This window comes from Lottia gigantea (assembly GCF_000327385.1).
Source record: "Lottia gigantea unplaced genomic scaffold LOTGIsca_29, whole genome shotgun sequence".
NCBI lineage: Eukaryota > Metazoa > Mollusca > Gastropoda > Lottiidae > Lottia > Lottia gigantea.
Window position 1 is genome coordinate 903,788 of NW_008708943.1, and position 27,010 is coordinate 930,797.

Genomic DNA, 27,010 nt, shown 5'->3' on the forward strand with positions numbered 1-27,010 from the left:
AATTTCTTTTAATAATGGAATTAAATGTGCGGGAAAAAGTGAAAACGGTAAAGACTATTAACCCAGCACACGCAAGCATATATTCCTAAGTATCCGATTGTAGATAATTTTTAATTGAATTGATTACATGTTTTTAATTACAGATGGAAAGTCTTGTATCGGAAATGGAAGGTATTTATAGTGTTGGAAAGGTCAACATGTCTGATGGTAAAGCTCTAGAATTGGCTCCAGGTAGTTTTTTTTAAGCCCATATAACAATGTATCGTGGAGCCTAAAGTTATTTCGTGGTAGGTTATTCACGCCGAATCCAGTTCGTGATTGGATCTATAACGATCCGCAAACTATAACGAACCATGACTAAAATCTTGCTTTCCATCGATTTTAATTTTACTTTTAATGATATGTTCTTTCAGTTTTCCATATGTGCATAATAAGTATAAAGGCATATAATGTATATGCGGAAAATCGCCATTTCACAGGGCCTATTTAGATATCAGAGGCTGGAAATGAGACAGATGTTTCAGTATACTCTGCGATTAGATTCCATGGGTTTGAATTACCCCAAGCGACAGTTTTTCCTTTAACTCGAATTTATCAATTGTTGATGTGAATATTTATATTTCATTTCTCACGATTTATTGAAGGATTGACGAAGGTGCTTGCCGAGTCGAGGAATTACGATAAGTTACTCGAGGCATGGAAAGGGTGGAGAGATTCGTCCGGTAAACTGATGAAGACCAAATATGAAGAGTTTGTACACTTGAGTAATGAAGGTGTACAGGAATTGGGTAGGTTCCTTGTTCCTTGTTACTCTGCTGCCGTACATGAGCGACTAAACAGATAGCTGAAATTGAGCTTTATCGGCTGGTAAATCATATAACTGGATAAAGCAAATAACTAGATAACTATATATATAGCTGAAATTGAGCTTTATACAGCTGGTAAAGAAAATAACTGATACAGATAACTGAAATGGAGCTGATATAGCAAATACTTGATTTTTGGTGTACCTATTTAAGTTTATTCAGAAAGCTGAAATTTTGCTTTTTAAGCTGGTAATGTGAACATTTAGACGACGGTATTAATATATGAAATCGAGTTTATATCAGTTGGTAATGTTATATATTAAAACAATTAGACAACTCTATGACTTTAATATAGGATATAAAGACACAGGGGATTATTGGAGATCATGGTATGAAAGTAAAACATTTCAACAAGATGTGGAGAGCCTGCTACATCAGCTTCATCCACTATACAAACAATTACATGGTTATGTCAGAAAACAACTGAAGACAGTTTATGGTGATGATAAATTTCCTTATAGTGGCCACATCCCAGCACATTTATTGGGTAAGTTTGGCAAATTACACTTTATAATGTCACCTATATAGTATAGGAGTATAATTGGGTTATTTTGTCAAAGTTTCAAACATATCTGACCTTCAATAAGTGTCCATATATGGATAGTATTGATACTTTGTGGTGTTTACCAAATTGATGTTTTCATCCAAGAATAATGTCTCCCAAGGGTCGTAACATATCAATTATTTGCGAATGGAACTTATGCGGATCACCATACTAGCATTCGGAGATTTTCATAAAAACATCCCTTTTTTATTTACTTTTAGGAAACATGTGGGCCCAACACTGGAACAATATCTACGATCTTGTTGAACCATATAAAAATAAAACAACTCTGAGTGTAACGAATGAAATGAAGCGTCAGGTATGTTAGTCACGAAATTAAATTCCAACATTCGTCACATTCATGAGAGGTTTGCAACAATGACGCCTGCACAGAGTTACCGCATTATGAAATCACACTCTGTACCCCCATTCTCGAGAGTCTCGTGCCGCCACTGATTCCGTTATACCGATATATCAATCAATTTTAAAACCCTTTTAAGTATTGCCTTCAGTACTGATATGACGTGAATTGTTTATTAGGAAAAGACAAATCGCTTCGAAGCAGGGTAGAAAACTGTGTATAAGACATGTCATCGTTGAGTACTGTAATTTTCCATCTACAAAGTATTCATTTGACTAAGTCCTGTACATTTATTGACTACTAGATGATAAATTTTAGGAGTATACGGTGGAGAAGATGTTCTGGACTGCCGAGGATTTTTTCAAGTCTTTAGGATTGGAGGAGATGCCGATGCCATTCTGGAAACATTCTATGATCAGAAAACCTGACGGCAGAGACGTCGTCTGTCATGCTTCAGCTTGGGATTTTTATAATAAAAAAGATTTCCGAATCAAGATGTGTACAGATATAACAATGGAGGATCTGATAACCATCCATCACGAGATGGGACACATCCAGTATTACCTTCAATATAAAGATCAACCAGTTATTTTCAGGAGGGGTGGAAACCCAGGTTAGTTTAATATGGAAATGAATACTTCATCCACATTCTTTAGCATTTCATTGTTACATATGTACAACAAGCTGCTGAATAAGATAATATACGTGAAGGCTTCACGGGTCCATAGGTCCAAGCCTCCTCACCCCATCCAAAAGGCCTCAAATTACATTTTTCGTTGGAATGATGCTTAAAATCCCAGAATGGATTTGAAAAAAAAATGGCGGTGGTTGTATATTTTCGTTCTGTGTTTTGCAGGTTTTCATGAAGCTATCGGTGATACAATGGCTCTGTCAGCTTCTACCCCAAACCACCTAAGATCTATTGGTCTCCTGAAAACTATACCTAATGACCCAGGTAAGTCGTAGAACTTTTATCACCTTTTTGGGGGGTATCAATGGTTCAAAGGAACCCATATTTTGTATTCACGTTTTCGTAACGATAATGTTTTTGTACCTTTAGTTATCACGATGCTGCTGCGTGGCATATTTTTAATATTATCATTAATAAGCCTTACACGTCCAAACGTTGCATGAAACTGCCGTTATTCCAACTTTACTACTTTTTATTTACAGAGAGCGACATCAACTTCCTAATGAGCCAAGCTCTACAGAAGATCGCCTTCCTTCCATTTGGGTATCTGATAGACCAATGGAGGTGGAGTGTTTTTAGTGGAGAAACAGTCAAAGACAATTATAATAGAAAATGGTGGGATCTCAGGTTTGGAATTTTTGTATTGAAACAAGACAAAAGAGAACAATCGCCATATTTTGAAAATGTAACAACCTAATGTTTGCCATTCAAAACATGTCATCGGATCCGTCACTGTCGACATGAGCAAAACGCTTAAATCGGGAAACTGACAGACTACTTACAATATCACACAGGTACAAATTGGAAAGAGTGCAAGCTGTGACAGCATCTAAATCCAGCGTTCTATCAGATGTTCCCAGGTACGACCAGCTGCTGACAGTGGTTGTGAATGCAGTTGCTTTCGGATTCAATTAGTTTCAAGGTTGACTTGTGCCAAAGTTAAGATTATTCAGAACAACAACCTGTGACGGACCTCTGAAAATAATTTTACAAGGATTAAAACCGAGGTTCTCTAAGATTTAGTCAATTAGAAGGCCAAACCTCTTGTCAATGAATTTACAAAGTTGAGGTTGGTGGTTAGCCTCCGAAATTGTCCAAATTATTTCTATTTTGTCTTCTATTTTTAGATGTAAATATCAAGGAATATCACCACCAGTAAAAAGAACAGAAGAAGATTTTGATCCTGGAGCTAAATATCATATTCCTGCCAACACTCCGTATATCAGGTAAATCTTCCCTTTGAAATCTATAAAGATCGTTAGTAAGAATTCTATTAAGTGACAATAAGTGCTCTGATTAAGTAGCTTATACCTTGTCATTTGAGTTTGGGCCAAGATCTTAATATATTATATTGTATCTAACATAAAGATTCAAATGTACGATAGGTACCCTTTGTTATATTTGTTGATACCTAGTTGGCACTTGGGTTTTATATTTACCAAATTATAATCTTATTGCTTTGTTTTGTAGATATTTTGTAAGTTATGTGATTCAGTTCCAATTTCATAAAGGTCTGTGTCAGGCAGCCAATCATACCGGATCTCTAAGGTCATGTGATATTTATGGTTCTAAGGCAGCCGGTGAAAAACTAGCGTAAGTTTTCGACTTTTCTTTTTTTTTTTGTCCTTTGGCTTAAGATACATAACATTTACTTGATATTTTTTTGTTCTGCAAGAGCTCTGTCAGTTGGTCTCATACTCATGCCAACTTGAGGTCAAGGAGTCAATCGTGGCATAGGTCGAAATGAACTGATACTGTTGGATTTTTTAATCCGATTCCTCCTGTCTTAGTGGTACAGCTCAGAGGGCTAGAATAAAAAAAAAAAACGCCTAGTTCAGCCGATTGGTAATAAAAATTTTACATTTTTGTCCTCATCTTTTTTTGTAGAAAAATGTTGAAACTTGGATCTTCAAAACCCTGGCCAGAAGCTATGAAAATGGTAACCGGAAGTACAAAGATGGATGCCAGTGCGTTGATGGAATATTTTCAGCCTCTGATAGATTGGTTGAAGAAGGAGAATGAAGGCGAGGATCTGGGCTGGGATGAAAACTGTCCTGAAGATGGTCTGATTCAAGCTGACAGGTGGTTGAAGTCATATGATAAGCGAGCAGAAAAAGCTACTAATGCTATGTATGAAGGTGATTGGGCTTATCAGACAAATATTACTGATTATACTTCCAAGATGTCGGTAGGTATTGAATGATATTTATGTATAGATGCGACTACGAGCAAAGATATTTATAATATATAGTGGTACAAAGATATTTGTGAGAAGTCGGACAAGTTAATTGCACACGCTTGTCAGTTGCCGCAAACCTTTATTCATACATTTAGCTGAGATTTTACTCATATTTGATGCAGCTATTACAGGTGTATGACTGATTGTATCAAAGCAAATAAAATATATCAATCTATTCCTTAGATCACAATGTTTCTGGCATTATCACATTATTCTTTAAATTTCAACTTTTCTTGATACGAGAGGCTTTATGCTTTTGAGTAAAAACTAAGCTTAGCATGCGAAGTGTTTTGTGGACCTGTGGTCAATGGTCCCTATTAGCTGTTAGCTGGTGTTTGCCTTATTATACCTTTTATCCTTTTTCTTGGTATACTCATCCAAAAACTTTTGACCTTTTGTGTTTCTCTCCAACTTGCAGGTTAAAAGAAGAGTAGAATTAGATTTATTTAAGAAAAAGGCGGCAATGGAAGCCAACCAATTAGACTGGAAAAACTTTAAAAACACAGAAATTAAAAGACAGTTTAAAAAGATAACTAATATAGGACCTAGTGCCATGAAAAGTAACACAGCTTTAGAAAAGGTAACCTTAAGCTCTGATAAAAACTTCTAGCCAGTTTTATGATTTTCACATCATATATCTTAATTGTAAAACGCACTGTAATTTTTTGAATATGGTAGCAATTTTTGTAGAAACAAAAACATATTGGTATCTTGAAATGGATCATAATTATATGAAATTGTGGTTTACATTGTGGCTAATATTGAATATTTCTTATTCAAATGATACACGAATGATGAAAACAATTTTATAAATGGCTGCAGCAAATGAAATAAGTTCCTCTGATTTCAGATGCAACAACTTCAGTCTAAAATGGAAGGAGTTTATGGTGCCGCCACAGTTTGTTTGGAAGAAAATCGGTGTTATCCTCTAGAGCCAGGTTAGTTACACATGCTGCACCTCAATGTTTTTATCCCGTTTCTTAGGATTTTCTTATGGACCAGAGCCTTCGAGCATTGAGCCGATAGGAGTAACAAAGAACATACTTAAAGTCAATATCATATATATTGATACAAAGAACGTACATCTGTATTTATTCCTCTTCTTTATAGATCTGACGCGGATGATGGCTAAAGACCGAGACTCTAAGAAATTAAAATCTATCTGGGAACTATGGAGAGATAAGACTGGTAGATTGATGAAGACAGACTATAGTGAATTTGTGAAACTGTCCAATATGGGTGTTAGAGAAATAGGTTTGTTTCCTAGTGGATTCAACAATAAATTTTCCCGATCTTGTCCACTCACAGAATATGTTGGTTAAATGTACAAATATTAGCAAACGACAGGGTAAGACAATGCTGTCTCTGACGTGAGGGATGGCTGCGGGTATGACCTCCTAACTACGCCACTATTGCAATATAATTCCAGTTTCCACACTTGGTTTGACGAGACGCAGATTTATCAGTTAGTAAGACTAAAACGAAATGGTAAAAGTCTCACTTTCTTAATATAATAAGCAAAGTCTTCTATATACCATTAGGTGGAGGCTTAGAATGCAGATTGATACAAAATTTGAACCTGGTGTCTGCACATCCCTCCATCCCCCACCCGGGTCATTCTGCACACACGGGATCAGCTATGATGGACATGTGCCGTCGCAAAGAAAAAAATTGAAAAAGAAAGTATTTGGACTAAATGGTCGTTGCAAAAGATCCAGATGACAAAGCATAAGTGATCGCCAACACATGAATGACCAAAATGAAACCAGCTTAAGGACTGCTCTAAGGTTATTTTTTTTACGCCACAGGTTATAAAGATACGGGTGAATATTGGAGATCAGCTTTTGAATCGGAAACCTTTATACAAGATCTCCGGGGTTTGCTGAAACAGTTACACCCATTGTATGAACAGCTTCATACCTATGTTCGTATGAAATTAAAAAGTATTTATCCTGATGAAGATTTTCCTACTTCCGGCCATATTCCTGCACACTTATTAGGTATATCTACCGTGTTATTTATATATATATTTTTATTTTCGACCATCCTTTTTTTTAGTAAACATAATTTCATAGTAAATTGTGTCTTCGAGACTACTATTTCCTGTCGGACGTATGTGGTTCCTATTGATCCAGGAAACTCAGTTACACCATACAAAGAAATGGGTAATAAGTACATAATAAGCAAGATGATATATCTGTCTCGTCACTTGTAGGTAACATGTGGGCCCAACAATGGAACAATATTTACGATATTCTACAACCTTATAAAAATAGAAGCAGTGTTGATGTCACCCCAACCATGAAAAAACAGGTATGAAAATTGGGAAAAATTCCTTGCAGGATAGAGGAAGTTTCATTACCATTAAGTTCCGGAATATTAGCTGTAATAAGACTTATTTAGCTGCTTAAACATTTTGAAACATTCTAAGATCATTTAGATCACAGACCGAAAAGAAATGAATCTCTTTGAAACTGGTGTTGGGAATTCAGTTTGATAATCATCCAAGAAATAAAATTCAATTTAATCCACTATTCATTTTCTGTGCTTCAGAATTATACTGTAAAGAAAATCTTCAGAACAGCAGAGTATTTCTTTCTGAGCTTAGGTTTGAAAAAAATGCCGGATAGCTTCTGGACAGATTCGTTGATGGAAAAACCAAAAGATGGTCGCAATGTAGTCTGCCATGCTTCAGCTTGGGACTTCTACAATGCCAAGGACTTTAGGTAAGGATGTATAATGCTCTATTTGGAATATTTCGAACTCATGATGTAATGGAGCCGTCACTATCATCATCCTCAATCATCCACTATCATCTTTGAATCATCATCGAACATCGTCATCATCCATCATCAGTATTAGCAACATTTGCAGCATCAGCATCCTCCTACTTCCTCCCATCCATCATCATAATCAACATAAACATCATAAAATCTTCATCTATCATCATCATCATCATCCATCTCTGATATCCTCACCATTATGTTTGTAGAATCAAGATGTGTACGGATATTAATATGGAAGATTTGGTCACAGTCCATCATGAAATGGGACATATACAATATTTTCTACAGTACAGTCATTTTCCCCAAGCATTTAGAGATGGGGCCAATCCAGGTTAGTTTTCAGAGAATTCATAATTAAGAAATAATAAATACAACCAGGGTGCTGCGATACCTGATGACACCGTGCGATTTGGTTTGTAGACATTGCATCTCTTTCAGCCAGTCAACATGAATTCACATAGCTTGCAGATTATATACGTTTGTGTCTTTTCTTTTTAATATTTGTAATTATAAATTTGCAGGTTTCCATGAAGCAGTCGGAGATACTCTAGCCCTATCTGTATCTACCCCGGGGCATCTCAGAAAAATAGGATTACTGAAACCAGGGGCAGATAATCAACGTAAGAATCAATCTGATTTTATCACTTTCTATTGTTAATGGGATCTGACGGATTTCGAGCAAAATTTGAAAATATATAGAATCATGAAATAAGAATTGCGAATCAGGGAAAGGAAGATTTGACTTCTCAATCTACAGTCTCGATACATCATTAAGAAAGTTAGAGAGCTCCACAATTTTCAGACCAAATTTTCTTTCTACGGAACTTACACCAATGGCTCAATAAATTTCAAGAAATTACTATTGTTTTCAGTGGATGTTATTAATTTTTTGATGAAAATGGCATTAGAGAAGATCGCCTTTCTACCATTTGGGTATCTGATAGACCAATGGAGGTGGAGTGTTTTTAGTGGAGAAACTACACCAGATAACTACAACCAGAAATGGTGGAATCTGAGGTAAAGATTATCTCTCTATATCAATTAAGAATAATATCACGACCATCCTTGTGAATAAGTACTGGTAATCCCAAGGTGAAATAGGTGGTGCTCGATTGGTGAGTTTTGTTCTTTCGTAATCAACCGGAAGTTCAATTAACCAAGTTGGGACAGGATGCGTTCCAGGTGCTCCGAAAAACAAAGTACGCGTAGACAGAATTCAAAACATTTCCTATTCCATACCGTTCGATTGACGACTAGAATTAGAACAGAACGAACCTGTTTCGAAATCATCTATCGAGCGCCACCTATGAGACAAGAAGTTCTGAGTCTGTGTTTTATTGTTTCCTTGACCGAGTTTTTATTTCCAGATGTAAACACCAGGGTATTTTCCCTCCGGTAAAAAGAACAGAAGATGATTTCGACCCAGGAGCTAAATATCATATACCCGACAACACCCCATATATAAGGTAGGAGATGCCAAAAGATATTGAAATCTCGCTTTTATAACTTAAACACTTCCGTCCACGGGCAACCACTCATTTCGTTAAGCCACTATTCTTTTCAACTTATGGTCCATAACTCCATAAACTTTCATGATTTTGACTCAAACTGTTTGATTAACCTTAATATCTGTGCATTATGTCTTTCCTTAAATTATCAATTTAATTTTATCGGATTTATTCCAGATATTTTGTGAGCTTCGTGATCCAGTTTCAGTTCCATAAAGCTCTATGTCAGGCCGCCAACCATACTGGACCTCTGTATAAATGTGATATTTATCAATCCAAAGCAGCGGGGAAATTATTAGGGTAAGATGAATTTTTTTTACTGACAGTTGAATGTTGCTCACTGCACTTGTTAATACTGGACGTTCACATATCACTGTGACGCGTTTGGAAGCTTTTGCGAAGAATGAAAACGAGCCCAAGGCATTTTATTACTGTACTATCTGTGGATTAAGGCCAAATTATACTGGGGGCACAAAATGTACTCATGATACTCATGTGATTTTGTTGTTCAATATCTTGCTAGTGAAATGTCTCGAGTCTGAATATGCTAAAAGCAAAACCGGATCACGTTTTTTTGATTGAATGTTTAGACCTGAAAGCAATTTGTCATTATCAAAGATGCCCCTCCATCTGTTGTAATTAAGACCCTATACACTCTCGATGTTTTATTTTAGAGATATGTTGAGTTTAGGTGCCTCTAAGCCCTGGCCAGAAGCGATGGAGAAAATAACAGGACAGAGGAAAATGGACGCACAACCATTACTGGATTATTTCCAACCTCTGATGAAATGGTTACAAAAACAGAACCTTGACGAACGACCAGGTTGGAGTACTAGTTGTCCTGATTCCAACGATTTTGTTAAAGAAACGAAGAAAGGAAATACGGGACCAGTATCCACTGGAAATCAGGTTCAATTTTCATCCTATGTTGTGGTATTAGTTTTTTCGATTGTGTTATCTTTAACGCATTTTAATTTTGTGTAAATTGTGGATATTTTACAAATCCGTGATCATATCCTTCTGAAAGGCTGCTGTAGTTTTTGTGTAAAGTACATGGAGAAAATTGGTCGAAAATCCTTTTATCTGTACCTATATATCTTTACCTATATATTATTCATCAATTTAATTTGGTAAAAAAAAAGCATCGATATCTCAGTCCACAAGAAATAATAATAGTAAGTTATAGATTTATGCAATCATTTTTAATACATATCAATATTTGTTACAAAAAATATCGAATATTTTATAGACATGTACTCTTTATTTTTTAAAGAAAAATTTTATATTTTGGTTTAAAATCTTGTCTTTGTTTCGATTTTGGGAAATTGAGATGGTCTAAAGAAAGACAGAGATATGAAGAAATCTGAGAGTTTCGTGTTATTCCGTCTTCACAATCTCAAGCTATATGACGAACGCCGTCCTAAGCCTTGACTGCTATGGTCATCCTCATGTATCACGGATTAATTGGGTTGTACACACGTGAATACCGCCAATCAGAGCCCTAAACCGAAAGGTTTATTTTTGTCAAAGCCTTTGGTTTACTTCGCTAGCGTACAATCCAATCGAATCGCTGCATTTACAGACTTCTGTGAAGAAAGGTGGCTATTGCAGTCAAGGTATGACACGGAGTTTGTAATAGCTTGACACTCTGAAGATGGTTTTAATACCAGACTAGGTTAGACAGTTATCAGTCGATACAGGAAGAATAGGTTTGTTCCACTGTTAAACTTCATTCATCTAACTCAGTCCGGATAGTTATTATATTTTGTCCTTTTAGGGATTAGATTCTGCAAACACAAGTTTATAAACATCTGAATAAAAAAAGGAACAACAAAAATATCAGGGACAAGCCTGGGACGGATGAAGAATTAGGATCTCCCTTTTCTTTCTGAGGACACTTTTCATCCCAGCCGATATCCTCACCATTTTGTTCTATTAACCATGTGGTCAGGGGTTGAAAATATTCCATCAGGGCAGCTGCATTCATCTTGTCTTCACCGGCTATCATCATCATGGCTTCAGGCCAGGGTTTGGATGAGCCCAGTTTTAACATTTCGCTATGAAATAGAAACATTTAAAAGTATTAGCTGCAGCATATCAAAAAGTGACATTTTATGTCTGGGCCCTAAACATGTCGATATCACATCCGTATATTACGTCCGAAGAACAGGTAGTGACAGATTTGTCGGGCTAAAGATGTGACAGAATTTGATTAAGAAATGTATTTATCACTCGTCGAAGACGCTGTTCGTATCTGCACGTCCAGGGTTCCAGACCAGTATAAATTATGGATTTACCAGCAAATAACAAAATGATTTACCTCAATTTTTGTCCAGCTGCTGTGCTCTGATAGATATCACACTGGTGTAGAGGTACATTCTGTCCTGCCGCCTGACAGAGAGATTTGTGGAACTGGAACTGAATCACAAAACTCACAAAATATCTGGAATATTAAAACAAAACTTCTTAGCTTATGGATGGGATCCGAGAATTGGACACCGTAGATCGATTTTAGCGGCGGGAATAACAGGAGCGTTTTAACGGAGGGTGGAGGTTGGATTTAGGATGGCCTCCATTCCCTAGTTTCCAGCAAGCTCTGTCTCAATGTATAAAACACCATCTCTCAGTACTGTGAAACAATTGCTTCCAATTTGGATATCGGGATTTCAAATTACATTCAACCAAATTATCATTTCTATTATGTCATACAATCAACCGAAAACTACTTTCCATCTGTTACTCAAAGTCGAATATCAGGGAGTTAAATGTTTATCAGGATAGGATACCTACCTAATGTAAGGCGTGTTGCCAGGGATGTGAAATTTTGCCCCAGGGTCAAAATCATCTTCTGTTCTATCTTCTGGTGGGGATATACCTTGTAGACCACATCTAATTATAAAAATTAAATCATCCACAGTTAAACTTCTCTGAAAACAGACCTCTAATCTTCCGAAATACCAACAATTATGAATGCCACTTTGAGGAGCAAAACCCTGGCTATCCTTGTACAATCATTGCCAAGAAGTTTGATCCAGGACAAAGACCAGTTGGTATAAAGGATTTTTAAGTACTTGAATTTTATTTTTGGTAAAATCATTGCCAAATGATTTGGCAAAGAATCTTTGAAACCTGTTGATTCGTGTGTCGATCTTCAATCCAAACCTACCTGAGATCCCACCATTTCTGGTTGTAGTTATCTGGTGTAGTTTCTCCACTAAAAACACTCCACCTCCATTGGTCTATCAGATACCCAAATGGTAGGAAGGCAATCTTCTGTAGTGCCATCTTCATTAAAAAATTAATCTCAGCCTCTGTAATGTAATATTACTATAAAGGTGTTCAACTAGTAGATGTCACTTTGGTCCTGACTTACTAGAATTACCAGACGTGAGTTTAAAATATCCTAAGTTTAATAGATATACTTGTAAATCTAAATGACAGACGAGTGATAATCTGCGTCGTTAACTACCATTTGTGCAAATCCTTAAAGATACGCTGCTCATCGTGAATTCCAAAACAAGATGGTGAAACATGTCTCGGCGGCATGCGATGAGCTCTAGTCTGAAAACATTTCAGAAAACACAAAGAGTTGTATTCTGGTGAAGGATTTATCACTGAAAACGAGAATTTTTAACATTGTTCACCTTCATCATTAGTAACTTCCGGTAGTAAACCTATTTTCTGCAGATGAGTTGGCGTTTGTACAGATAGTGAGATAACATCTCCTACAGCTTCATGGAAACCTTAAATAGATACCTTTTATTACTAGAGATCTCAAATCTTTTCTATTTTATCAAATTAAAAGGAAAAAAGTTAGCAAGCAAACTCAGACTAGGTCGGATACTTTGAAAGTCGTGGTAACACTTACAGTTTTGTTTCAATTAGAACTGAAACCTGAATAAGTTCCAAAAAACAAACCAAAATTAAATATTTTACTCTTCCACTTTTGTTTCTCGGTATTCGTTCTTGGTTGATGCACCAAATTCCACAATTTGGGTCAAAATATATTGAGAACTGTGTTTATGTGCTTTAATTGTCAAACCACTATGCCTTTTAGAGTGCGTACGTGCTTTTCTGCAAGGACTGGCATCGGACATACATAGGTGACGACCAAGAATTTACATGGGCCTGTAGCAAAAATAAGTACCTGGATTAGCTCCGTCTCTATAAACAACATGTTGATCTTTATATTGTAAATAATATTCTATATGGCCCATCTCATGATGAACAGTTATTAAATCTTCCATTGTTATATCTGTACATTGTTTTACTCTGAAATATCATTCACAAACTTAAATCAGCGGTCGCTCCAAAGACTAAACGCACACAGCGGAAAATATCATGACAAGCTAAACCACAAAATTTTGTTTAAATAAGTTGAAAGTTCAAGGTGAAATCATACATTTGCTGATCGATTTACATACGCATACGAAATTTTTTATTAAATATAGGATTAAAACTGTAGGATATATCATAGAAACATGCCAACTGTTGAAGGACGGACATCCGAGCCTCTTGACGAAGATTTTTTCTGTTGTACATACTCTTTATGATCTTGGTAAACAGGAGTTAGAAATGCTACAGTTTTCCAGATTAAACTATTACCGAAAGTCTTTTTTGTTGTAGAAATCCCAGGCTGATGCATGACACACGACGTCTCTTCCATCTGTAGGTTTTTTCAGCATGGAGTGGTCCCAGAACTCCGACGGCATCTCAATCAGTCCAAGAGATTTAAAAAACTCGTCAGAAACTTGAAACATTTTTTCTGCTGTATAGTTCTGAAAAAGATTGAGACGAAATCAGAACATAACATATGGAGGGTTGAAATCTGACACACATTTACGTTAAAGAATTAAAGCCGAGAGAAAATCAAACCTTACCTTGGAATATTTACTTGGAAAGAATGTGTTCCTTTTTTTTCAAATGGGCGGCGGCAAAGCAGTGTTGTGTTTTATTTACATGTCCCTCATTTTTGTTCTACCGATCTGATTGATCAAATTTAAATGCCACCAATTCCATTTCCACCCCCCCAAAAAGACGTATAGTCAGCTTACTTTAATACGGGTTAATAAGACCATGTCAAAACCAGTATTCGTTTAGATAATGTTTCTTTATGATTTATATAATGATAAGCTATGTTTACCTGTTGAACCATTTGTGGTGTTACATCGATATCATCTTTACCAGGGTATGGTTCCAACAAATCAAACAAATTACCCCACGTCTGTGCCCACATATTACCTAAAATACATCTTTTTCTATATACTTAAATCAATACATATTATAACACCAGGGCTAATCTCTGGTTGCTACTGGGATTGGCAGGTCAAATATTTCTTTCATTTTTTTTGTATATGTGTTGGTCAAAACGATATCTCTTTCCGAGAGTCCGCATTGCCAATAATGTTTAAAGGTTATAAGGTTGCCTATAGGCAAACCTACCCAATATATGAGCAGGTATGTGTCCACTGGTGGGAAATTTATCAGCACCATATCGTTCCTTCAACTTCTTTCTTGTATAGGCATGTAAATTTACATAGAGAGGTTTCAGGGTTTCAAATAGGGTTTTCAGATCTTCTTCAAATGTGGGTGTGTCATACCAGGATTTCCAATAGGCACCAGTATCGGGATATCCTGAAATATATGTAGACTCACAGGTTATTTGTACGCTTCATACTAATTTTCTTGTCATAAAAGAGAATCCAATTTTGATGGCGTCAATGCCGCGGCAATGATGCCCACAAATATTAGTACTGAATCTGCTCCGATGAAAAAAAACACTGCTGACGATTACAGTCAATCTGAGCCTACGACAGAAAGTCTGTAATCAATAAGCGATAATATTTGACATACCAGGGCTGAAATATCTTTTATCCTTAATCAAAACATTTAAGTCCTACCGTTCTGAACTATAGCTTCGTTACTCAAACTGACAAATTCTTTATATAAATCTTTAATCTTGGCACCAGTCGCATCTCGCCATCCTTTCCAAACCGTTAACAGTTCATCATAGTCAGTGGAGGTCGCCATCAGTCGTGAAAGATCTAAGAGAATAGAAAACATCTACACTTTTGTTCTAATCTCTTCTTTTAGGTCTCGGTGTCCCATATCGTATTGGGCTAAATAGAATGAAACTTTATGTCTCACTGTTCTGTACCTTACTGAACTAATGAAATGAAATGTAATTTTATGTTCCACTGTCCTGTACCTTATTGAGCTAATGAAATGAAATGTAATTTTATGTCCTACTGTTCTGAAAATACCTGGATCTAAGGGAAGACAATTATTCTCGGTCAAACAGACCTTTCCAGTGCTATATATAGCTTCCATTTCTGACATGATGTTGTTTAGCTAAAATAAAACAAATTTACAGGTGAAATACCATTCTCATTTACTGTGGCTTCAAAAAATTTCAGGATTCGAACCCTAAACACTAGTTTATCAATTACTCTTCTGTAAAGCCAGGATTTAAATCAGTTCAGATTATGGTTTCTTTCAACTATTTGAGATTTGATATCGGCTCTGTTCGACTGACATTAGCGGACCAAATGAATTCAATCCAATCAAAATCGCTGCATTCTGTGATACACAAAAAGTGGCTATTCTAGTGAAGGTAGAAGACGAAGTTCGTAATAATTTGACATTGTGAAGATGGTCAACACAAGGATACGCTTTTTGTAAGAAGTTAAAAGATGAAGAACTGGCAGAAGATGCGATTTTTCAGTCGTTGGTGCGCCCAGTTTGTTTAAATCCAGCGATAATGGGATGTTGGTTAAAAGTAAAGATAAAATACCAGTTACCCACCCTCTCTAGTTTGACCTTGTCTGTCATGGCAGCTGTTCCAATGTCCACTAATTTAGAAAACAGTCTGTTTAAATCGGTATCACTAAAATTTTTCCAGTCATATCGAGAAGCATTAGCTTCCACCGCCTGATCAAACAGCGCCAGTTTCAGACTCTCGTCTACCTGGAAAAGATTCAATAACAAGGCTAGGGCATTTAGATATCTATATATATCATCTTGTCTACTTTCAAGAACGTTTCAATAATAAGGCGTTTTAAGACTATACTGTATGTATTTAAATAGATATATGTACATGTAGTTGATTTTGGAAAAAGGGATAATTCATATAATTCAGAAAAGAGAAATGATTATTAATTTTGGATAACAGAAATGGAAGTTTAGATGTCTGAAAGGATAATTTGTAAAAGAATAATGGTTATTAAGAAAAGAGAATTGGTAATTTGGAAAATAGAATTGGTAATTTGGAAAATTCATAGCTTTTTTCTTCGGAAAACCAATAGGATAGTTTAAGAGACGACCAAGTAGTGTAACCTTAAAGCAGTAATTGTGTATTTAATCTGCAGCTTAACATATTGTATATTACAACTTATACTCGAGTGAAAATTCTGAAAAATTCATTGCGCACTACACGGGATTGTTCAATGAGATGCAGAAAAGCAGGACTCAAAACATTGATTCCGAGGAACTTTGTTAGAATATATTGAAATTAACCTACCATTGCCTGTTGGTTTTCTGTGGTAATATTTGTGTTATAATTCCATGATGCAGCCACAAAATTATACATCACCACTTCTGAACCGGCATTTACTTCATTGGCAAACTCACGTGCTGCAGTTTCATTAGTTATTAACTCGCTGTGTACAAAATTCATTACAAGGAGAAGCAGACCGAGTTTAAACGCCGTCATCGTGGAGATGAGCTTGTGAGATAGACGCCGAGACAAATTTGTGAGTTTAATAATAAGGGTATTTATGGTGTTCAAATTCTAATACAGTCTTCTTGTTTTCAATTTTTATTTATGAACACTTTAATGTTTTGTAAGGGTTCTTACTAAGTCGTTATAGATAAATCTATATATCACAAGTATGAACACTTTAATGTTTTGTAAGGGTTCTTACTAAGTCGTTATAGATAAATCTATATATCACAAGCTACTTGTAACTAATCTAACTTTTGTTAGTAACTGCCAATAGAGTGAACTGTGGACCTTCTTTATAGCCCCATCACACCGGACTGCTACCATTTGCGATCTTACGGCGACTGGAAATGTACTAGGTCGCGGTCAAACGTGAGGAAAACAAGGGTCAGTGAACCTGGTCCCTGGGCAGATTTTTGTTTGATTTGGCAAGGTTCTCTTGCTTATTATGTATCACGTGTAACCGTGTTTACGCTTTTTGTACACGGTGGTAATTCTTTACGTAAAAAAGTTTAACCTCAGCTTGCATGTGTATCATATTTACTGATTGAATAAATTACGATAAGATAACGGGTGAATATTTGTGACGGTACTTGGAGTGTTTACCTTAGAGGGATAGAAAAGAGTTTCTGAAGTTTTCTGAATTTTTATGTGTATCGGGGACACTGATATACCATCAATTTGCACCATTCCAATTTTCAATCAGACGTCTGTGGTTCCCGCAATTCCACTAAAAATATTCGTTTTATGACTATCGCATGACTATCGTTTTATGACTTTTATATATATCATTAGCAGCTTTTGTGATAGTGATGTCATACAAGAGCCACACTGAAAATTGGAATGCTATCAATGTTTCCGATTCACAATCCCTTTAATACAATAGGTCTCGAAGTTCTAGAGTCAATATTCCATATGTAATTCCAATATGTGCGGAATAGGGTTGATTTTTTAGTTTACTCAGGAGTAGACAAACAAAGAATATATAAGTTAGTATCGGATGATATTTTATTGCCCCACACATCTTCGGGATAATACAACAATATATAGTATATATTTACAGGGGTGGTTTTTAAAACGATCAATTCCATAATGTTATTATAACAAAAATATCAGTTTTTGACATCCCCGACCCCTTTTCACCTACTATTTTTATCAGCACACGTGGAACGCGTTCTGAACTCTTTTCCTACATGTTTTATTGAACATTCTGTAGATTCCATAAATCCCGAAGTGCAGAATTCGTCAATCGAGCGGCCCCTAGTTGAAATAATATCATGTTATTTTTCTGATTAAAAAACAAATCTTTATATTTTTTGTTCATTGCCTCTTCACAGAGACCCGTGAAAAGCTTTTAAATCGTGAAATTTCGCCCAAATAAACATCAAAACGGGCATAAAGTCATCGAGCACACAAACTATCTCGCCTGAAAAACAGATGATGATCAATGGCCCCACTACCATAAGGGTTGGTTGAACCAAGTCCAGTCCAGGGCCGCTACCCATCTGGTTTAGCGTCTGAGGAAGATCGTTAGATCTGAAACAAATGTTGTTTTGATGATAGCTTAAGGATCAATTTCTTTTTGTACCTTATGAAAAGTGATTGACATTAGACAATGAAAGATAAATACCCGCCTTACCTACCGACTCCCCTCATCATGAAAACGGTTAAATAATGATAATGTTTATCAACAAAGTAACAGTGATATGAAAAAGGATAAAAATGCAAAAATACTGGATAAAAACACAGAAGAGTTAATTGTAGCACAGTTCGGACAGATTTCATTCCAACCAATCGTCTCGTTAGAATTCTGTTCTTTCAACCAATCAATAAGCGGTTTGAAATACTCCATTAACGGTTTAGCATCAATTTCACGACTACCAACAATAAGTTCCAGAGCGTTTTTCCATGGCTTTGAGGATCCTAACTTTAAGACGTCCCTGGAAAATTAGATACATGAATAAATGAATTAAAAGCATATTTGTAGATATATGTACATATATAATTACAGTCGGATTTAATTACATTCGAACCGAACTCCAGGTGAGGTGATATTGGGTGTCACCTAAAACTTAGTTTTAAAAAACAAGTTCGAAACCCGATATTCAAACAAAATATTGGCGAGACATTAGCAGCAGCTAATGAACTTTTATCAACCAGAAGTAAGAAAGTATTTACTTAGTATAAGATATGGAATCATTATCATTTCACAGATATTGTCTTATAAATAATTATTGTAGGCAAATCGAAAATCAAATTTTCTACCTGAAAAGTTACACTAGAAGCTAACTGGAAGCTCATGACCATGCAAATGTTTAGAGAATTATATCCATTTGAGATACAACTAAGATTTACTATTTGGGTTGTAAATAACCTGAGAAGGATTATATATCAGAAGTACCTATCCAAAGTAAGGACCAAATACCTTGACTACATATTTATGGCCCTTTTAAGTTATAAATAATCTTGAGTTGATGTTGTAGGTCGACAGTTAGTGTCATTATATTTTTAGGGGCAGAGTGACTTGGCATTGTTACTATATCAGGGGTGGTTGTGGGAAAAGGATGGTGGCGCTGCCAAATTCCCTGTGTAACGGTAAATGTCAAAACGCCACACCACCCTACCTCCTATCATTTCATTTAAACAATGCACAGTGAACAAGGCGGGTTAGAACAGGCTCTTACCCGAGAAGCTTTCCCGCTCTCTTGGATTGATAGATATCACATGTATGGAGTGGACCTGTCTCGTTGGCTTCTTTACATAATGCTTTATGAAACTGGAACATTAGTATATGACTAACAAAATATCTGAAGAAATAAGCAATAAATATAACATAAACAAACACCATAATGAATATGGACTCTATAAAACGGGTGACAAAACTAAATGTTACATATAATATAGACTCTCTGCAAGAAATGTCAAGCTGACAAAAGTAAGTATCAAATAATAGACACTATTATCCATATGGCTCTCTGAAAGGGATGTAAAGTTGACAAAGCACCAAAATAAAAATTATTTGCCACATCTTGCTGAAAAACCTAAAATCTTTTACATGTAAATAGATTATACATGTAGGCCTATATGTTAATTGTGCGTTCTGTTGTGTTACCGACCTGATATACGGAGTGTTGGCAGGAATATGATATTTAGCTCCTGGGTCAAAATCTTCTTCTGTTCTTTTTACTGGTGGTGATATACCCTGGTATTTACATCTAAATATAGGTAGACACATAAACTATACAGAAACACAACATTGACTTGTGCGACTACTTGCAGCTGTCACCAACTTAGATTCTCTTAGATGCCTCCAGATGCTCCCAGATTCTGCTAGTCGAATGGTCGACACGAATCCCCTTGAAGATGATGTGTACGTAATAGCTTCAGGCCTACCTGAGATCCCACCATTTCTTGTTATAGTTATCTGGTGTAGTTTCTCCACTAAAAACACTCCACCTCCATTGGTCCATGAGGTAACCGAACGGCAGAAAGGCAACACTGCTCAAGGACTGACTTAATAAAAAGTTTATATCTGCTTCTACAATGATAGAAAATTATGGGTAATTAACTGAATAAACGGCGTCAAGGTTGGGAATAAGACACAGGAATTCCATGGAACTCAAGAATACCAATTTTATTTTTTCCAGTCACTGCCCGAAACCACACCAATTGGGTACATTACTCTTCTGTCTTCTTTGTCGATACCTGTTCGTGAGCACTACCTTTAAATCGAAGAATAGACTACAACAGACTCTTTAACATTTCCTGAAGAAATTTTCACATGCAAAGTCCGAAACTAACAAAAACTTCATACCTTTACTTCTCTCAGCTGTCTTCAAAAGCTTAATTTTCTTCAGGTGTTTTGGGGTCGATACTGATAGAGCTAAAACATCTCCTACAGCCTCGTGAAATCCTAAAGAAATACATTAAGATTGTGATATCAGTTAGCATAAATGGGGCACATGGAATACAATCTCTCAGACAAGGAACAAAAGCTAGAGAAAGCTGAAGGCATCATATAGGAGGAATTGGGAGTACCTAGTGGTAACTTTGGACGTACCTGGATTAGCACCGTTTTGATAAATAGTAGGTAGATTTCTATATTGTAGATAATACTGGATATGACCCATCTCATGATGAATGGTGACCAGATCCTGCATTGTTGTATCTGTACATTGTTTGATCCTGTAGAAATATAGTGTTACCTTAAGCTTCCCGAAGTCAGGCTTGCTTATTCGAAGGGGGCAGAGGGCAGATGTAGGGGGGGGGGGGGGCAAGTAAGATATCCGGAGGGGCAATGGTGTATGGTGTTTAGCTACACTAATGGAATTGGTCTGTTTGTAATAAGTTCTGCAATCTTAAAGCCTTGGGTTGTAAGTTTGAATACTATGGAATAGTGTACATGGCATTCCCAGAATAATTTGCTTCAACAATAATGCAAGAGATAAATGGAGTGGATTCAAGTAGTTTCAATTTTCTCTGACTGCTCTATTTTATTTGCCTTATTGGGTAGGATTTGAGATTGTCAAAAGAAATTAGACCGGAAGTGGGTTCAATGCAATAATGACTTTAATGCGTGGGCCTTCGACAGAGTGTTTGTAAACAATAAGCCACAATGTTAACAGATTCCTGTCAAGGGCTCTGATTGGCTGTATGGCTTACAAGAGAATCAAATCGCTGCATTCCGTAATACAAGAAAAATTGCTATTGCAGTTAAGGTATAAGTCGAAGTTCGAAATAGCTTGACCTTGTGAAGATGGGCAAATTGCTGTTTACAATTAATGGCCCTGCTACACATACACATTTTTGCTATAAGTTATACTTACCTAAAATCTTTGTTGTTATAAAAATTCCAGGCGGAAGCATGACACACAACTTCTCGATCTTTAGGTTTTTCTATCATTGAATGATCCCAGAAACTCTGTGGAACTTTCTCAAGACCCAGAGATTCAAAAAATTCGTCTGACACTTTGAACATCTTTAATGGGGTATATTTCTGCAAATATATGTATACGTGTTACAGATAAAAAAAAAGACTTAAAGGTAATATTCATTCATTCATTCATTTATTCAAACCCGTCAACTAGCTCATATATTATCTATTTATTTCATTTGAGGAAGCCGTACCTGTTGTTTCATTGTGGCTGTGACGTCAACACTTTCTATATCGTATGGTTTCAGAATATCAAAAATACGGTTCCAAGTCTGCGACCACATATTACCTGTAATCAAAACAATTTATTCCGAGATATTTTAAGAATTTTTGCGTGCCTTTTTTTTTCTTTTTAGCTTAAGATTGGAATTTGACTCTGAAAATGAACTATTTTCAGATTTGTTATGATATTTATAGATGGATAATTCTAAAGATAGTTGTTTTGTAAACAATGACAGCCCAATAGATAATCAGTCAAAGCAGCGGTCTACTTTAAATTAGACTAGTTCTTGGATTACAGAAAAAAGCCTATATCCCCCATAATCATTCCAGATTTAATGGCTACAACCCAGGATCTTAAAAAGAAACGGTTTAAACTTACCTAGTAAATGTGCAGGGATATGGCCAGAGGAAGGAAAATACTTTTCACCATAGATATTGATAAGCTTTCTTCTGACGTAGGCATGTAGTTGATAATACAGAGGTTTCAATTGGGTAAACAATCTTTCTAAATCTTCTTCAAATGTTTCACTTTCATAGGTCGATCGCCAGGCATCTCCAGCGTCGTTATACCCTAGGAAAGAATAGATATAGAACTAGATGCCTTTGAACATAAGCTCATGGGAACCCAAAACAATCTAACATTCAAAAACTACCAGAGTTTTGCCCTATGTTATGCTGACCGAGGCCAAAAATGCATCTATTGCCAAATACGCTTTTCCTACTGTCAAACTAAAATTAAATCAAACTTTCGTTCTGTTTTTTTTCTTAGCTCTCATTTTTATTGTAGCCACCTCACCAGTCCTCTATATAACATGTAACACAAGCAGCCAATCAAATGTTTTCCTTCGCAAGCGACGGGATTGTGTGACGTGAACAAAGGACGGACTGATGTATTCAGAGGAGCATTCGACTAGTTTATCATGTCAACTGAAACTGAACGGTTTTCGATTGGTTCAAGAAGATGTTATCAAATCAGGCAAAGGTTATTCATACGAAAAAAGAAGGGATCAGTTAGACCTTAACTGGAGTGGCTAAGTAAATATAAAAAGCTAACAAAAATCGGACCAAAAGTTTGACCCTATTTTACTTGTACAACGATTGTCAATAGATGTCTTTCTCGCTTTATAATTTTGAAAACATGTATAAACAATTGGCAGCACAATAAGAACACGAAATTCAAACCCATTGTTAAGGATATGTAGAAATGTTTTATTTTGTTGATAATATTGAATTATGCGTTACACACCACCATCTCGAAAACCTTCGTTTATCAACTCGACGAATTCTGAGTAGAGTGGTTTAAGGTGTCTGCCTGTAGCATCTCTCCATTTCACCCACGCTTCTAGTAACATTTCATAATCTCTTGATTTACTTAATAGCCTGGTCAGACCTATAAACAAAGAAAACAGAGTACTATATCATCCATGCATCGTCAGAAATAGGAATAGCCAAGTCAAGATGTCTGTTGTTATTTAAAAGGGTCAAGGACATGATGCTGCCTTTCGTAAAAAATCTGCAAAATAATCCTATAATTAATGATATCAAATGAGCTTGTTGGATATATTTGAAGGGATATAGTCGTCCATAAATATATCTGTTTCTGCAACTGAATAATGTGTAATTACCTACCGCAAGCACTGCTGTCAGTATTCCAAATAAAACAACATGCCTTGACCGAAGCATGCTCTGAATCCCTTGAGCAAACTCGGTCACAGTCATTATGTTTTTGGTTCTCGTGTTCAGTAAAGATTTTAAAAAAGAGCTCAAAAGCTTAAAACTGACTGAAAAAACTGAACGACCTCGGGAACAGTATTGTCAATGAAATTGAAAAAATAATTAGATGACTATATCCCTTCAATCTAACGCCTACTAAATCATATAATTACTGAATATCTTGTGGTTTGTTATCTGGCCTTCATTAATTACATTCAATAAGTCACAGCTAATGAAGTAATGGACTGATGAAGTGAACTCAAGTGAACTGAAGTATCATCAATGTATTATGATCGTATATTATATAGCATAGATTAGATATCGTAGAAGGAGGTACTGATAAAGATAAGGGTAGTCAGTGTCGCATAGTATCCCCCTCCCCAACCCCTCGGCCCATAAGAGATGAAAAATGTATTCCACTTCCACTTCCAAAGGTGCTTTAGAGGTATTCTCCGCCTTCCTAGATTAGAAAATTGCAAGGGCAACAAGAGACTTGGTTGGAGTTGACTACTGGCCAGGGTAGTAATGAATGTGTTGGAACCATCGATTGCAATTTTGTTTTATGGATAAGGCATTGAAATACATCAATTTAACTGACCTGGTTCTAAGGAGTAACACTGGTTATCCGACAAACAGACTTTAGCAGAGCTATAAATACTGGACATTTCTGATTTCACGTCTGATAACTGAAGATTAAGATATAAAATATTATTAAAGCAAATTCTGGTAGATAGGGTAAGAACAAGCTGGTAGACTAACTAATCTATTTTGTAGAACCATTGCCAAGATGTTTGGCCAACAACGAGCTGGCATAGTGGGTCTTCGAGAACCTTTTATCTCTGTTTTGCCGACAAGATTAAGAACGAGCCTGTTTACTCTGTACCATTGCCGAAACGTTTGGTCAAGAACGAGCTGGTAGAACCTAACTTGTTCTTTCTGTAACATAATTAACGAGAGGTTTGACCATGGACCTCATGATTAGGGATAGTTGTTTCGTTCTTTCGCTGCACTTACCCTCTTAAGTTTCGTTTCATTTTTCATGGCAGCGGTTCCGATATCTGTCAGGAATTTAAACTGTCGAACTACATCATTGTCTCGAACTCTCTGCCAATCAAACTCAGCATTAGCTCTATGAGCCAGTTCTTTTTCTTTCATAGAGGAGGCTAGTTCTCGATTGACCTGAAAATGCGACCTTAGTATGAATGCTAGTGGGTAGAAACTCCTCAATTTGGAATACAATACACTGTACTTGTTTAGAAGTTGGTTATAGAGTACAACCCGTCTTCACAATGACAAGCTTTTATGAACTTCGCCTTATACCTTGACTGCAATAGCCACTATTCTTGTATCACAGAAGTTTGAAATTCAGGAATAGAACGTATTTCACTGACGTACAACCAAATCAAATTGCTGCATTCTGTGTTACAATATTAGTGGAATTTGCAGTCAAGGTATAAGACGAAGTTCGTTTCGGTATTACTATTCGAGAATCCATCATTCTTTTCAGGAAGAAAAAACAGAATCGAAACTGTTATAAAATTTTGATTAGCTGTGTCTATAATCCCGCACAGCATGCTGCATCAGACGCCGTACATTGTGTTTTAGCAGACAGTGGTCAGCCGAGTTCACGAGACCACCCATCTCTCGATAATAAACTTTATACATAAAATCAGGTATACAATATAAATATTTAAAATATCTCGGCTATTTTTACCACCTGTCTTATGGGCTGTGAAGTCTGATTTATAAACTATAATACTACAAAAATGTCTAAAATTTGGCTAAAATGTGTCCCTTGTAAAAATAGATTTAAAGTGAGAAGGCTACTCATATTTATATTTCATCAACGCAAAGTCATTCTAAGACTTACAGTATACTGATAATTCAATTCTTTCAAAATCAGTACATTTGTTTTTACCGGCGAATATGCGAAGACAGAAGTATTGTCCGTAATCCATTTGTGAACCGGTATGGTTTATAAAATTTGCGGAATCATGTCGATGAAATACTTATTATAAAGACTGAAAATATAAATATTAATGGAATGATGAAATTTCTTAGTATCTCTTCCCCAAAAGTATGACAGTGAATTACGTTTTATAATGCTCTAAATCGGACATCCAAAACTCCAGTTTTGATAAAGTCTTAATTTAGATGCATGCAGCTATTTTATTTTAAAACATGATTAAAAGCTGAAACTGTGACTAACAGCCAGTTTCAAGTTTATTTAATTAATTATTATAATTGGGCGGTAGAATATTCCTGCACTTGCCTGTTCAGGAAGTTCACTCTCGGTGGTTAGTAAGTTCGAGTCCATTTTAACAAGGTGTTGTATTTCTTTGTGTTAATATGTTCTGTCAGTGTTTCATTCTTTCGTTTCATGTGATATCAGAAAGTGAAGTCTAATCAATGTTCGTATTAGGGTTTGTTTCAACGCATACCAACTTCATTTAGATTACGACAGCAAGTATTGGAAATGACGGTTAAACATTCTGACTGTATCGATTATCCCGCAGCGTATATTACACCGGACATCGGTTCCTAGACTTTTCACGGTTTCATACTTAAAATATCTACAATTTTGCAAAACAGCAAAAAAGTATAAGATAAAAGAAAAAGGAAATCCTCAAATAGATGCGTTCTTACCATAATTCTGCGATTGTGTTCCGTAATATTGGTATTAAAATTCCAGGCTGCAGTTACGAATGCGGTATAAACGGAACTGATCTGCTGGTCGTACTCCCGTAAAAACTTCTTAGCACGGGATATATCCGTAGATTTAGTCCAGCATAGAGAAATATTTGAACAAACCAATAAATATAACAACTTATGAAACATGTTGAATATTGTATATGGAGTAGAAATTGAACTGTTTGTGTGTAACTCAAGGTCACTTCACTTCACTTCGCTTCCAACCTGGACTTCATCAACAAGTTTTAAATATAACAGCCCAGCAACTTCCTATCTCAAGCTGAGTTTTTCTTCGTACTGTCAGGATAGAAACATAGTTTCTAAGATGTATACTCAGTGAGGTTATCTTTGTATTTTGGTCATTTAAACCTAAATATTTATTACACCCATTCCTTGACCTGTAAACTCGGCCTCCAGATTTTCTATTTAAGAGGTTCTTGACTCTGTGAAATATGACGACATATCATTAAAAAACTTGAATTATTTGGGTCAAAAGAAAACTCGAAACTATTAGGAAATATTGGGTTCTAATTCAAATTATTTATTTAAAAAAAAATCAATTTTTTTTGGTTGTCGGAAGTCTAAATTGCAATTTAAGAATTTTGTGGTATGTGCCATAAAAATTATAAGACGAAAGATTTCATACTCTGTAGGCGACACACCAATGATTTGATTGTGGGATAAAGGTGTAAACAAGTTCATTGAAAATTTTAAATACCACATTCAGTTACTTAAA

At 36.0% G+C, this 27,010-nt stretch overlaps 3 protein-coding genes across 3 annotated transcripts; 1 reads left to right on the forward strand and 2 right to left on the reverse strand.

Annotated features, from left to right (window-relative positions):
* Positions 1-140: 140 nt before the first annotated feature.
* LOTGIDRAFT_118685 (hypothetical protein) lies at positions 141-9,979 on the forward strand (the record flags this gene model as incomplete). The annotated part of the gene is made up of 22 exons (XM_009056796.1): positions 141-231; positions 645-788; positions 1,162-1,353; positions 1,632-1,729; positions 2,090-2,384; positions 2,628-2,726; positions 2,945-3,089; positions 3,590-3,688; positions 3,933-4,055; positions 4,350-4,650; positions 5,120-5,281; positions 5,552-5,639; positions 5,812-5,940; positions 6,489-6,701; positions 6,917-7,014; positions 7,255-7,427; positions 7,694-7,818; positions 8,009-8,107; positions 8,360-8,504; positions 8,855-8,953; positions 9,173-9,295; positions 9,670-9,979. Coding segments are annotated over 22 exons (3,351 nt in total), but the record flags the coding sequence as incomplete, so codon positions are not given.
* Positions 9,980-10,768: 789 nt separating this feature from the next.
* On the reverse strand, positions 10,769-16,706 carry LOTGIDRAFT_161404 (hypothetical protein; the record flags this gene model as incomplete). The annotated part of the gene is made up of 14 exons (XM_009056797.1): positions 10,769-10,806; positions 10,919-11,052; positions 11,316-11,438; positions 11,786-11,884; positions 12,162-12,306; positions 12,640-12,738; positions 13,143-13,267; positions 13,601-13,773; positions 14,139-14,236; positions 14,438-14,629; positions 14,896-15,039; positions 15,259-15,346; positions 15,800-15,961; positions 16,515-16,706. The coding sequence occupies 14 exons, from the start codon at positions 16,704-16,706 to the stop codon at positions 10,769-10,771; spliced, it is 1,812 nt and encodes a 603-aa protein (XP_009055045.1).
* A 1,696-nt stretch (positions 16,707-18,402) lies between these two features.
* On the reverse strand, positions 18,403-26,565 carry LOTGIDRAFT_215695 (hypothetical protein; the record flags this gene model as incomplete). The annotated part of the gene is made up of 13 exons (XM_009056798.1): positions 26,230-26,565; positions 24,598-24,762; positions 24,182-24,269; positions 23,117-23,260; positions 22,250-22,441; positions 21,843-21,937; positions 21,542-21,711; positions 20,776-20,900; positions 20,530-20,628; positions 20,109-20,253; positions 19,832-19,930; positions 19,400-19,522; positions 18,403-18,655 (listed from the first exon to the last, which is right to left on the reverse strand). The coding sequence occupies exons 1-13, from the start codon at positions 26,419-26,421 to the stop codon at positions 18,403-18,405; spliced, it is 1,890 nt and encodes a 629-aa protein (XP_009055046.1). The 5' UTR covers positions 26,422-26,565.
* Between the last annotated feature and the right edge of the window lie 445 nt (positions 26,566-27,010).